Source organism: Poecilia reticulata, chromosome 5, assembly GCF_904066995.2.
Source record: "Poecilia reticulata chromosome 5, P_reticulata-male-v2, whole genome shotgun sequence".
NCBI classification, from domain to species: Eukaryota; Metazoa; Chordata; class Actinopteri; order Cyprinodontiformes; family Poeciliidae; genus Poecilia; species Poecilia reticulata.
This window is the reverse complement of record NC_088834.1, coordinates 14,311,133-14,325,824: the sequence shown is the minus strand read 5'-3', so window position 1 is coordinate 14,325,824 and position 14,692 is coordinate 14,311,133. Positions and strand designations below refer to the sequence as shown.

Here is a 14,692-nt window from a genome sequence, read left to right as displayed (position 1 = left end):
GGGACATTTTTTAAGAACCATTAGCAGTTTGGGACTGCCGCTGCATTAGGAGATCTGACTTCTACCTTTACTCACCATGGATGCGGGCGGAGGAGTTTTCTTCTGTACTCCAGCCTGACAGGTTGGTTGGTCTTGGTCTCCCTTAATTGCTTGAGTCTCTAGGTATGAGTGCTAAGTCCTCATGTATGTCCTCTCGTTGCTCTTCGTACTGATCAGGGTGTAACACACTGACTGAAAAAAAATAAATCTCTTCATTTTCAAAAATTAAGATACATTTAAAACTTCAGTAAACAGTGTTTACATAGTAACTTCAAACCATTTACAGATTATACTAGCCAAGAAAATCTGCCTATGGATTTTAATGGTGTTATTTGGTTAGTGAGTAAAATAGCTACTTTTCTTTTTGCAGTAAAACATTCAGTCTTTCGTATTTGCTCTTATATTATTTTAGCTGTAGTATCCCGTCTACACTCAAGGGGTCAGCACCTCCCACTGACAAACACAACACATTTTCAACTTCCGGACAGGAGTTTTCAAAGGCTAGCTAGCAACAGAGCTAGCTTTGACTGTTTTTCTTTTTTGCTCAGGGAATTAAAGTTACATTTTTCCGAACTTCGGTAAGATATGCATCAAAAACGTAATATTTTGTTAGTTTTGGACTTTTTTATCTTTTGTGGAACTTTTGTTTAATTAACGTTCCTTTTCATAAAAGCAGCAAGATAACTAGAATGGGATGCTAGTAGCTGCTCGTCGGTTTGCTTTGTTTCATTCTAGCCGTAGCAACCCGTTGAGCGGCAGTTCCTGCTTTAACTTTGTTCTTTGCGGGGGCGTTAACAACTGATGGTCTCTTGAATTAATCTGGTAACAGATTTTTATTCTTATTATTTTATTTGTTTGTTTTTCTGGATCTTTATTTTAGCTAGCGGGCTAGTCTGTTGTTAAAGCAGTCGGCGATGTCAGCGAACTCTAAGAGGAGAAGAGCCACCTCTCCCTGCAGCAGTGTTAGCGGAGGAGGAGATCCTGAGGATGCATCTTCGACCGCTGGAAGCGGCAGAAAGAAAAGGAAGATCTCCAATGTTCCCCCTGTTGACACGGTCAGTGCACTTTTTCATTGCACGATTACATTTAATCTGACGGGACTTGGTTTATCGTAAGTCCCGGTCTCAACGGCTGAGTGTGTTTTCCTTTTGCCCCTTTTTTCCTCCAGATCGCTGTGTGCCATGAGCTGTTTAATGCTGTTAAAGACTACAAGGATGATCAAGGGAGGCAACTTTGTGAAGTTTTCCTGAGGGTACCAAAGAGGAGGTACTATTTAGAAGTCCTTTGTGCCTACTACTATAAACCTACACTCCAAATTTATTGGTTCAATCTGAGCAGTTTATTAGAATTTGCCTTTGTAACTTATGTAGCAGGCTGTAAAATATAGATAACATTTCACTTTAACTGTGTTTTACTTGACAAAATAAAAGATAAAACATTAATAAGTATGTTGAAATTATTTTCAAGGTAAGGTGATTCATTTTCTTTTTCTTCTTTTTCAGGAATCAGCCTGATTACTATGAAGTTGTCTCCCAGCCAATCGATATGACGAAAATCCAGTACAAACTGAAGTCAGAAGAATACAATGATGTGGAGCAGCTTACTGCGGACTTTCAGCTCATGTTTAATAATGCTAGAAATTTCTACAAGGTATATTTAATTTAAGATTCTCATCAGCAGTAAATTTGAACCACTTAACTTTGCTGCTACACAGGCTGTAAACAGCATTTGCTGTTAATATGAGCATGAATTTAGTTTTATCTTAATTTTTTAACCTTTAAAAATAGTAAAATTTTGCCTGTAAACTTCTTTTCTTGGTAAAAGCCCAACTATACTGCTACATCGGAACAGAGATTGGGAGCATCCAATTTGATTACAATATATTCTTAATCCTAAAGAGGCCATTTTATAACAGAATGACATTTGGGGAAGGAATTGACTATGGATATTGATGTAAACAAGGCTTTGAGTGGGCATTGGACATTTTATAATTAACTCTCTGTACCAAATAGCCAATACAATTTAAATATCTGGTGTGGCGCAGAAAAGAATACAATAAGATTCTCTGTTTACAAAGAAATCAGCAGAAAGACGATCATTTACCGACATTTTAGCTAAATAAATAGTCCAAGTAAATAGAAAACATGAAATACGGTAAAGCATCAGGAGAAGACGCTGTTCTTGAGTCTGTCTTGTTATGCATTATGTAGAGCTTCACTGCTTTCTTTAGGTAGGGAGTTTAAGCAGATACCATCTAGGATGGAAGGGGTCAGAGGACATTTTCGCTACCAGGCTAATGAAGGTGGCAACATGGTCCAAGAATGGCGGCAGACTGTTGATGATGTGCTGGGCAGTTTTATTCACTCTCTGTGATGCCTTCCTGTCAGTAGCTGAGCAGCCACTCTGCCTCCCTCGCCACATTACCATGTGTGGGATAATGCCAGTTATCACAGCCTGTGCAAAAGAATTTTGACAGTTTTGATCTCTAATTTTTAAGTGTGACTAGTGTGGTTGCTCATCTGATGTCCCACCTTATGCTTGTGTCTAATCAGAGTGACAGTGAGGAGTATCAAACAGCGAGCAAGCTGTGGGAAGTGTATTTGCAAACAAGAAATGAATTTGTGCAGCCTGGAGATGGAGATGAGGACGATGAAGAAGGTGACGACATGATGGCTAATCCAGGAATGACAAATGAATATGAAGTAAGTGTTTGTATTCAGATATTGTTAAGTTGCTAATGTTTATCTGATTGTAACAGCGACTACAATGACTTTGACAGACATGTGGTACTATTATTTATATTGTTGAACCTCTAAATATTTTAGACATCGGGTAGCAGTCTGAAAGAAGTGCTGGAGCAACTCTTGGAGGCCATAGTGTCACACACCGACCCCTCAGGCCACCTCGTCAGTGAACTATTCCAAAAACTGCCTTCCAAAGTGGTTAGTATTCAGACCTGTAATAATACCAGTTAATTTATCATATTTACTTTCAGGGTAATAAAAGCACCATGAGTTGACATATTAAACGTTTTGTATTCTTCTAATCCCTTTGTGTAGCCTTGATTCCAAATTAAGGCCCCAAAGTATTATTTCATTTATTTCTTTTAATGCTGACATGTTTGTTTTGTTTCATACCTTGTCTGTCCTTCGTAGCAATACCCAGACTACTATGCTATTATAAAAGAGCCAATCGATCTCAGAACGATTGCTCAGAGAATACAGGTAACCTGTTTACTCCTTTTCTGTTATGCTTTGCAAACAAACTTGTTTCACAATTTTACATCTACGTACCGGTACTTGACTGTTTTACTTTATGTTAACAGATTGGGTACTATAAAAGTGTTCATGCCATGGCCAAGGACATTGACTTGATGACCAAAAATGCCAAAACTTACAATGAACCAGGATCTCAGGTTTTCAAGGTGGAATCTTTTCTCTTTTTTGTTTTTGATATTTTAGTTGTTCCTAAAATAATCTACTCACGTTTTCCTATTTTACAGGATGCAAACACGATAAAAAAAGTCTTCATCCAACGCAAGACTGACCTCGAACATGCTGAGCCTACTAAATCTAGCATTCGTATCAGGTACCCGTATAGTTGCACTTCTTAAAACCACCAAATTACTGAGACAAATATGTTTTAAAATTTTTGGCTCTCCTGCAGAAACCGCAAATCAGGACAAGCGGATCGCTTTTCTGGTGTCAGCGTTGCTCTTCATTATGGCTCAGAGAGCGAGGACGACCCTGTGCTTTCCGGTAAAATTCAGCAATTATTTTGGACATGGAAAAACATAATAGCTACGTTCAAAAATAACAGTTCAAACTGTAAATGCTTACAGGCTCTGTCTGCTATGACGAGGGCGAGTCGGAGGCAGAGAGCCAGAGTTCAAGCATGGAGATGAGCAATCCTATCTTCCAGCTGTACGAAGCCGTGCGGGGGGCCCGGAACAGCCAGGGCCAGGTCTTCTCCGAACCTTTCCAGCAACTGCCGTCCCGCAGGGAGTATCCTGATTACTATCAGCAGATAAAACAGCCCATCTCGCTGCAGCAAATAAGGTTTATTGCGTTTTGATTTACTCCATCTACTTTTCTTCAAATGATTGTTCTACTGGAAGTGTGTTTGGGCAAAAGGAGTTAAAAACAAGGTGCTACATTTACATTTTTAGGGCAAAGATGAAGAATGGCGAGTATGACAGCGTGGAACAGATAGATGCTGACCTCAACTTGATGTTTGAGAACGCAAAGCGCTACAACATGCCCAACTCCAGCATATACAAACGAGCCTTCAGGCTGCAGCAGATTATGCAGGTAGTAATTAGTTGTTAAATGTGATATTAGTCCAAAACAACGAAAAATATTGAATAGATGTGTTACTTTCTGTTGTTTGTTTAGGCAAAGAAACGGGAGCTTCTGAGGAAAGATGAGGAAGATGGAGATAGCATTTTGTCATCTGATGCAGGAAGCGTCAAGAGGAAAAGGTCGTAGGATCTTAAATGTTAAGCGTTCTTTAATAATTTTAAGTTGTTTATATTCTTACAGTTTGTTGTTTTTCTACATGTGTCCAGCCACAAGAAAAATATCAAAAAGAACCGAATGAAAGCGTTGTACGCAGCAGTGAGTGAAGCCAGGGAGGCAGCTACCAGCAGACGTCTGTGTGATCTTTTCATGGTCAAACCATCCAAGAAAGATTACCCTGACTACTATAACGTCATCCTCGAACCGATGGACCTGAAAACCATCGAGCACAAGATTAAAATCGAACGCTACAGCAACGAGGAGGAGCTCATAGAGGACATGAAGCTTATGTTTCGTAACGCTCGGCATTATAACGAGGAGGGATCTCAGGTCTGCAGCAAGACTTCTATTATAAAATATTAAACATTTATTTAGGGAGTTGCAGTTGCATTTAAAAACTCATTTTGAAAAGCAGTACGCTTTTCTGACTAGTTTTTGGGTTTATGCAGGTGTATAACGACGCAGACGTTTTGGAGAAGATACTAAAAGATAAGCGGAAGGAGTTGGGGCCACCACCAGAGGAGGAGGATGTGGGATCACCTAAATTGAAATTACGTAGGTGTTGTCAGTGTTTGCCGTGTTTTAATTTACCTACTAGACAGACTGGATGTGCTGCAGTCAAATATATTCAATTCATACATGCCATTTGATATATTTTGCTAGTTGCAAATTTACAATTTTGTTTTCATTGGAAATATTTATTTTTTCCTTCAGTTTCTGTATTGGCTTAGCCCATTTACACTCCAGCGGTAGAAAACCTGGAGTATTCTTTTATTCAAAGTTGACGCTTAGTCAGCAAAAACTATAAAAGGTCTTAAAATAAATCCCTCCTTTACTTTGGTCTTATAATGTTGAAGAATTGTTTTAATGTCGAACAAGAACACTTATTCAGTGTCAATACGATGTCACAGAAATAACGTTACTAACTCACTGGTTAATCAGTTGAGTGTCTTATAAGTCCCTTTAAATTTAACTGAAGCATTTTTTTTTATTTATAATTTACATTTTTGCATGCATCAGAGTTTCTAGGTAATTCTAATTAGTAAGCTGCCTGAAGTAAAACAGTTAGTCAAAAGTATACTAAGATGGAACTTTTCTACTAGAAAATAGTCAGATGGCTAAAGCATGAAGGAAGATATCATTATGTGGTATAACACCTTCCTGTTAAGTATGATGGAGCAACTACAATGCTTTGGGCTGGTTCCTCTTCTAAAAGCCTAATTTTGTTAAATGAAATCATTAAAATAGTGGGACATAGAAAAAAAATCTTGAGTCTTTGCTAGTAATTTAAAAGTTGGTCTTTTAAAACCCCCACCAATATAGTGACCAAATGTACTATCTTATCTGAACATGTTAAGATATTGCTCTTTCAACAAAAGAGGTTATTTTTGGGCTTTTTACACATCTTTATAAGGTGCGTCATCATATTTTGCAGAAGTTTGCGACCTGCTTTGTGATGTCATAACGTTTTATCCAACTTGTCTTTGCTTTACAACTCTCATTTGCAGTTTTAACAAGGAGTTAAATTTTCTATCCCCAGGAAAAAGTGGCGTTTCTCCAAAGAAGTCCAAATACCTCACCCCTCTCCAGCAGAAATTAAATGAGCTCTACGACGCCGTCCGAAACTTCACAGACCGCCGAGGTCGCCGTTTAAGCACAATCTTTCTCCGGCTGCCGTCTCGCTCTGAGCTGCCCGACTACTACGCCACAATTAAAAGACCCATCGATATGGAGCGCATCCGAAGCCACATGTTAACAGGCCGCTACCAGGATGTCGAAGCTCTGTTCGAGGATTTTGCTCTCATGTTCAACAACGCCTGCATCTACAATGAGCCAGAGTCGCTGATCTACCGGGACGCTCTGGTGTTGCACAGAGTGCTACTGGAGACGCGGAAGCAGCAGGAGCGAGGGGAGGACTCCGGCCCCCCTCCCATGGGACCTCTGGTGCGAGAGCTGATCAGGAATCTGTTTGTGTCGGTAATGGGCCACCAGGATGAAGAGGGCCGATGTTACAGTGACTCTCTGGCTGAGATTCCTGCTGTGGATCCGAGCGCCCCTGAGAGGCCGATGCTTAACTTTGACATCGTCAGGAATAACGTGGAGCGGGGTCTTTACCGGAGACTGGACGTTTTCCAGGAGCACGTGTTTGAGGTGCTGGAGAAGGCGAGAAGGCTGAACAGGTATGGAAACTTAAATTAAAAAAAATAAATAAAATGTAGGTAGCTCCCTCTGAAAATACCTTGTGTTTCAGTATGTAAAAAACCATTTGTTTGAGAAAAAATTAGTTTATGTTGAAAAAACTTAATGGGAAAATTTATGTCTTCCAGTTATTTGGTGAAGGGTAGATTTCTATTTATTTACATATTTTGTATGCTAGTTTTGCAATAACACTTAAATCAACTTTTTATTGTACTGTGTAACCCCAAGCTGTTGTTTTCTTAAAAGCAGAGTTTTAAGTAAAACAGATGTTTATTTTGCAGAGATGATTGTAATTGGGTGGTTTATCTTTCTCCACAATCTTTACATTCACTCACTGATATGACCAACTTTAGTTGATAAATAAAACATTTGTTTATAGTTGTGGTGATCTTGTTTGTAAATATCAGAATGATATTAACTAATCCATTATAATGTTTTTACTTACTTGATTCTTAATAGTTTTTAGTTGAAAATAGTGTTTCCTGTTTACATTAAAATGGCCACATCGTCTTGGATTATAACACAAATACGGAAATGCAGCTTAAATGTTTTCTGATATTTAATGTTGTTGATAGTTAAATATCTTATTCATTTAATTTAGCTTGCTGTTTTGACTCATTTTTTTCCTTTGCTTTACTTTTGGAGGCTGTATCTTGTGGTTGAAGATGCTCTTTTTTCACTTAACAGGACTGACTCTGAGGTGTTTGAGGATGCTGTCGAGCTTCATCAGTTTTTTATAAAGATCAGGGATGAGTTATGCAAGAATGGAGAGATCTTACTTTCTATTGCCCTCAATTACACGTTAAAGCACCTCCACAACGATGTGGAGCAAGACAAGAGGGAGAAAATCCCTAAAGAGATTGAGGAAGATAAGCAAAAAACAGAGGAAGAGGAGGAAAACAAAGGTTTGTAAAAGTTTGTCTCAGTGTGGGGTGCTGTGGTGATGCAGGGGCAAAGCACAACCCACATATTGAGGCTTTGGTCCTTGTGCCGGTGGTCGCAGGTTCGTCTCCCAGCCTGGAGACATTTGCCGCATGCCTTCCCCCTCTCTCATTACCCTCTTTCCTGTCAAACTACTTTCAAATAAAGGCCACTAGAGCCAACAAAACCTTTGGAAAAAAATGTTTCTCAGTATGGTGGAGATGCACCAACACCCCATTTCCTGGTTGTAACCAGTTTCTGGCTTGATAGAAAGAATGACTGCAAAAACAATAAATCAATCAATTTATGTTATTTGACTTGATCACAAATCAGAACCAATGGAGGAAAAAAATGGCAAATTCTGATCCCTGTCACTTGGTTGCTGCATGGCTTCATCACAATGATGTGAATAAAACTAAACTTTTTTTTTTCAGCCCATTTAACTCATTCTTTGGGTTCTCATTTACAGAGGCCAAGAAAGCAGAAGACTTACAGAAAGAGGCATGGCAGTCTGAATCAGAATCAAAGATTGTTTACAGTGAGGAATGCAGCTTTGAGAACAGAACTTACCATGTGGGCGAGTTTGTTTATGTGGAGCCATCAGAACCAAACCTGAAGCCTCATGTTGTCTGCATCGAACGTTTGTGGGAAGATGAAACGGGTAAAAATTCTACTTTTTACCACTTAATCTGCTCTCTGGAAGTAAACCATTGATACCCTTGTTTCAGGCTACTGAACAAGGGTTTTGAAAAACTCTGCGTTTTAATCTTTCTTTACTTTTGTGTCGGAAGGTGGGAAATGGCTCTACGGCTGCTGGTTTTACAGGCCCAGTGAAACTTTTCATTTGGCCACACGCAAGTTTCTGGAAAAAGAGGTCTTCAAGAGCGACTACTACAACAAGGTTTCCATTAGTAAAGTTCTTGACAAATGCATGGTCATTTTTGTGAAGGTAAGACTACTCTAAAATGAAAACATTAATGAAGACCAGATTTTTTTTTTTTATTCAATTGCCAAATGTTGCCAAATGTATTTATTAGCAACCTTCTACTTTGTGTAGGATTATTTCAAGATGCAGCCCGAGGGCTTTAAACCAGAGGATGTGTATGTGTGCGAATCACGTTATGCTGCCAGAACCAAGTCCTTCAAGAAGATCAAAGTTTGGGCCATGCCGGAGAGCTCTGTGAAACTCGTATCCCGAGAAGTTCATCTTCCTGTTGTGCGTGTTGCGTCAATGTTTGCCAAACCCGACCTGGAAAAAATGGCAATGTCATACACTGGCCATGGCAATTTTATTGAAAAGGTCAGACTATGTCATGTTTTCCCTGAATTAAATACTTGACATTATGGTTTAAAGATGTTGCATACATTTACTTACTTAAATGTTAATTTAGTGTACCTCAGAATTATGAAGCTGGAGTACTAGCTATGCAGGGAATCTCACTTTAAAGTATAATCTTGTAGTTGAAGTAATGAGAAAAAGGAAAATTGATTTCCCTCATGTATTGTTACCCAGCAAAAACATTTATTATTTTCCATGTCCTGCAGAGGATTAATTAACTCCTAAGGTGGCTACCCACTTCCTGACATGGGACAGGGTGACTAAGGAGTTGTCATTTCTGTGTACAAAACATTATGAAAGTATAAACATCTCTTCTGTGTGCATTCATGGATTAACTTAGGAGAGAGAAGACGTCCCTATGGAGATGAGTGCGACTGAACCAGGCTGCCAGTACTATGAGCAGTTACGCTTCAACAACGTGTGGTTTAAAGTGGGAGACTTTGTTTACATCCAGTCACATGGTTTGTCAAAACCTCGGGTTGCCAGGTTGGTGAAAGTTCATCATTCAAGCAATTGTTAAGGAAATAATGTTTTAATTAATGCTGATCCTGTTTAAAGATAATGTAGTTATTGATTGATTATATTTTTTGACTCCTCTGCAGGTTAGAAAAGCTGTGGGTACAGAATGGAACTACTTTTCTCTTTGGACCCATCTTTATTCATCCAGAGGAAACGGAGCATGAGCCCACAAAAATGTTCTACAAGAGAGAAGTGTTTCTGAGTCACCGGGAGGAGACCCTGCCCATGTCTTGTGTCATGGGTACTTTTTTTGATAAACTCTTTCTGAAACTTTAGTTCAGTCATTTATGTGCCATCATTCAGACCATTAGTTTTCTGATTCCCCATCCGCTTGCTTAGATTAAGAATCTAATTGACTGATTACGCATCTAACATCTTAGAGACAGCCTCCCCCCCACCCCCCTCGTATTTTCTTCACATTGTAGTGTGAAGTATGTGATCCCCAAAACAGTGGTGATAAAGCTTACATTTAAGTGTTAGTATAATTCAATAACAATATTTCTTTCTCTCTCAGGTAAATGCATGGTGTCCTCTTTTAAGGACTACCTGTCCAACAGACCCACTGAGTTTGCAGAGGAAGACATCCTACTGTGTGAGAGCCGTTACATTGAGACAGAGAAGACAATGAAAAAATTCAAGGGTTTGAAACGGTTCTCGTACACCTCCAAAGTGGTGGAGGATGAGGTCTATTATTTCAGGTTTGGGAACTAAGTCATATTATTTGATTTCCTAATGGAGCCAGTTTGTTCCCATCTGTTTCATCTTTCGTTTGTTTTGATATCTTTTATAGGAAGCTGATAGTGCCGCAAAAGGAAGCTTCACCCTTCTTGGACAAAAAAATAGATGAGCTCGAGGTGAAGCTGGCTGACATGGAGGATGGAGATGATGACATGGATGACATGGATGAAGATGAAGACGCTCCAACGACACCCTCTATGCCTCAGATTCAATCCTCTCTTACAAGTGACATGGACATTTTGTCCTACACACCTCAGGTATTCATACACTTCTAAAGGCACTAACCTAACAAAACTACATTTTATTTTACAATCAAAAGCGTCAACTTCTTACTGCTGATGTTACAATGGACTCATTTTTTTTCATTTATTATTAAGGCAACTCCTAAGGTAAAAGGCTTGGCAAAGAAGGAAGGAGCCAAGAGAAAGATCAACATGAGTGGCTATATTCTGTTCAGCAGTGAAGTGCGAGCAATCATCAAAGCTCGACACCCCGACTACTCTTTCGGGGAGCTGAGTCGTCTTGTTGGCACGGAGTGGAGAAACCTTGAAGCTTCTAAGAAAGCTGAATATGAAGGTGAATCATGAGGACCTGAGAGCCGGATCAGGGTCACTGTGTTAGCAGATGTCAACCGAGAAACTTTTTATGTTTCAGAGCGTGCCGCTAGGATAGTGGAGCAACAGGAACGTGACAGGCCCTTCAAGCAAGGTTCCCCTAGAGCAGGTACCCCTGTAGGGGCACTGATGGGGGTGGTGCCTTCGCCTAGCACTATGGGAATGATAAACCAGTCCATGACACCTGTGTCAGGTAACCCCTCTCAGAGACAGCACGAGTGTTTGACAACAAGGCAGCAGGAAAATGAGGCTGGACTGTTTGAAAACCTTGACCTTCCTTTAACATTTTAGGCCTGTTTTGACATAAAACCACATTCTGGAAGCATTTCATTTCTTCTTTTGCTTCTGTTACGTATTTTATATTGTTATCATCTCCAGTTTCATGTGTGATTTTGCATGACAGTGACTGCATGATTGACTTTTTAACCAGGAATGTTTTATCAAGTTTTCCATTTAATATACAGTTTGTATTATTTTTAACATTCATTCATTTTCAAACATGTGCATTGTCAGCCCCTTTCACACACTGCATCTTCAGCATTACCAGTTTTTGCTAATTAGGTGCAATTTTATTTTCTAATAGTTCACATGAAGCTTTTCCTTATTCCTCATTCATGCATGTATGCATGTTGTTTTTTTTTTTTGTTTTTTTTTTTTTGCAAATGTAGACCCAATGAGAGACAGAACATTTTTCAGTCTACTTGAAATGATCAGTTTGGGTTAAATGAAGGAACTTTATGCTCACAAACGATTCCTAAGGTCATATGGATGTTATGGCTTTTTACTCCCTGCTTAAGCTACACTGCCTGACCAGGAAAGGTTACACACACACCATTATTTTGTTTGACCGCCTTTAGCTCTGATTACGTCGTACATTCATTATGGCAACAAAGTGATAACGTTGCTAAATCAGACAAACTGCAGTGACAGCAGATCGTAGTATTGCTTCACATGCTTTTGTTCTGTTAACGCTAAGCATTATGCTGCCTGGTAAATTAAAGCCTTTTGTTGTGATTAGCCTCACTAATCAGTTTTTCTTTAGACTACACAACTGTCCAGAGTTCCTTTTCACATTGTGCAAGTGGAGACAGGCTTAATGTCACTACTGAAAACTTGGCAAAATCTATCTTCATTGCCTTTTTACCTTCATAGAATTCATCCATGATGCTTGCATATAAACCGAAGTGCTCAACATATTTTTTGGGGGGGGCTGGGGGGCAATAAACTGCCACACTTCCCATTCAGTGTAATTCTTAAATAGGGAGGAAACTTGACTGAAACACAAACAAATGTTCTGAAGGTGCATGTGTGAAAAGGGCAAATGTGTGTAGTAGCAGTAGTGCATGTTGTTTTAGAGTCAGCTGCATGTAACTTATGCATGAATGTGTTGTGCTCTCCTCGCCTTCTTCCCAAAGGCATGATGGGAGCTTACGGCCCACCTTACATGCCCATGCAGGGCCCCCACGAGGGTTTGCTGAGTGTGGCCCCAATGCCACCTCACCCCGCAGGGGGTCCTAACCTGCTTCCTCACCATCTCCACCAAGGCATGCCAGGGTATCCGAGCATGCCTCATCAGGGTAAGGGCCCGACTGTCCTAGCCACACCTGCTCAGTCACATGCGGTGGTGTCTCTCCTGCTGGAGGGGTTTACCTGGTCCACAGGCTGCAAAGCCTGAGCTACACACGGAGCTGAGAAAGCTCCCCACTCTCAAACAGCCAACATTCACTCACTTAACACACCTAATGTACAACATCCATATTCATACACATATTGCATGATAGAGTTGATATCAAATAACTAACATTTAACTGATATTGATAAACTAACAATTTTAGAAGTTGTTGTAAGTCCTAATGTAAAGGAAATCCAGCAATAAGAACCGACTCAGGGGCCTTCTGAAACCTAATGCAAGTTATGTCTTAAATTAGGTATGATGGGAGCTGGTATCAATGGCATGGCAGGAAGTCCTGGGCAAAGCAATTTCATTCAACAGGTGAGCGATTTATTTATTTATTTATTTTTTTAGTAAATAATCATATTTAGTGTGTTTATGATCATATTAATTAATCATTAGCTGCACTTAAATGGAGAAGGCGGTTATCGTAGTGATCCAACAACGTTGTGATTAACATTCAGCTTTGATTTGTTTTCTATTTCTTTCAAGCCTGGCATGTTCAGTCCAGGACAGCATGCTCCTCCACCATATCCAGGACAGGGCCAGCCGTCTCATTTGCAGCCGACTACTCCGATGTTTGTGGCACCACCACCAAAAACACAGAGGGTGCTGCACTCAGAGGCCTACCTGAAGTACATAGAGGGATTAAATTCTGAGTCAAACACTGTCAGCAAGTGGGATCAAATGCTGAAAGGTGCTTCTTTCTGCTCCCTTTAGGCTTGTATCTGTTTGTGTAAATTCTATGAATTAAGTTGCAAGATCTAAATTTTTAGTATTTTTTTTCTGGATCAACAAAACTTAAAATATGTCATTTTCATGTTTTCACAAACTTCAATAAACATGTGTATGTGGTTTTGCTTGTTTAGTTTTCAGATGTTTCATATCCCTAAATTTTCTCCCCACATTTTATTGGACTGCAACCACAAATTTAAAAATGAAGTTGTGCGTAATCCTTAAATGGAAGGAGATAGATACAGTTTTTTCCCTCATAAAAATCTGAAAATTGAGGTGTACATTTGTATTCAGGCCCACTATGTTAGTATTGTGGAAACCACTTAACTCAAGTACCAGCTGCAAATCTTCTGGAGTCTGTTTCTATAAGCCTTGCTCACATAGAGAATAAAACGGTTCTATGTTAAGTCCTAGTAAAATGTGAATCTCTCCCACGGTCTCAAATATTTGGTGGCTTCAAAAAGGTTTTCTTCTAGAAATGCCTTGTACATATCTGCATCCAATTTTTCATCAACTATGAACAACTTTCCTCTCGCTCATGAAAAATAACTGTTTCCATCACCATATGGGGTTTTAGGAATCAAGTTCTTGGTTTTCCATGAAACCAAGCACCTGCATGTAAGCCAGAAAGCCAAGCTTTAGTCTCATCTGACCAGAACACATTTCCCTTCTTATTTGTGATTTCGCCATTCTCTTTGTATTTCCAAATGATTGGTGTACAGTGCGCCATGGGGTTTTTGAAGCTTGTGTTTATACTTCTTTGTCTTGGTCTATTTCATAAAACCTCAGTGAAACGAATTGAAGGCTGTTGTGGTAACACAAAATGTGGAGAAGTTCAGGCAGTTTGAATATATTTGCAAAGCATTGTTTAAATCGGCAAATTCTTTCCTTTACAGCTCAAAGACGTGATGCCCACCTGACCAAAGAGCAGGAGAGTCGGCTTCCAGCACACTGGCTAAAGAGCAAAGGAGCTCACACAACCATGGTGGACGCACTGTGGCGTTTGCGTGACCTAATGTTGAGAGATTCTCTGAATATCTGTCAGGCCTACAACCTGTAACCTCCCACATAGAACCACTCACCTCAGTAACGACTTTTTATCCTCATGTTCTCAAACTGCTAGACCATAGAAGCAATATTTTATAGTGAGTAATGACCACTTTTATATTTATCAGCTTAAAAAATGGACTCCATAGTGTGTGTTTTTTAATACAATTTGGAATAATAGTGACGCTAAGCCTGTAATTTTATTTTTAAGTTTTTCTTTTTTTGAAGTACTTGTGCAACCAAAATAAAATTATGATCTCCTTCTACCCGCTGTAGGTCTATTTTTAATGCGTTTCTAAATTATTTTGGAATTTATTTGAAGTACTTCCTGTCTGATGTTGTCATATCCTGG

At 39.5% G+C, this 14,692-nt stretch overlaps 1 protein-coding gene across 1 annotated transcript; it reads left to right on the top strand.

The window, feature by feature from the left end:
- The first annotated feature begins 463 nt into the window (after positions 1–463).
- Positions 464–14,606, top strand: LOC103464563 (protein polybromo-1-like). The gene is made up of 30 exons (XM_008408742.3): positions 464–617; positions 920–1,094; positions 1,208–1,305; positions 1,542–1,689; positions 2,592–2,741; positions 2,865–2,981; positions 3,195–3,263; positions 3,365–3,463; positions 3,542–3,627; positions 3,706–3,797; positions 3,881–4,097; positions 4,208–4,349; positions 4,434–4,519; positions 4,607–4,886; positions 5,006–5,111; positions 6,097–6,736; positions 7,443–7,660; positions 8,146–8,337; positions 8,468–8,625; positions 8,734–8,976; positions 9,356–9,501; positions 9,618–9,775; positions 10,049–10,232; positions 10,325–10,529; positions 10,650–10,848; positions 10,927–11,079; positions 12,302–12,463; positions 12,815–12,879; positions 13,051–13,255; positions 14,190–14,606. The coding sequence occupies exons 2-30, from the start codon at positions 954–956 to the stop codon at positions 14,351–14,353; spliced, it is 4,923 nt and encodes a 1,640-aa protein (XP_008406964.1). The 5' UTR covers positions 464–617; positions 920–953; the 3' UTR covers positions 14,354–14,606.
- The last annotated feature ends 86 nt before the right edge of the window (positions 14,607–14,692 follow it).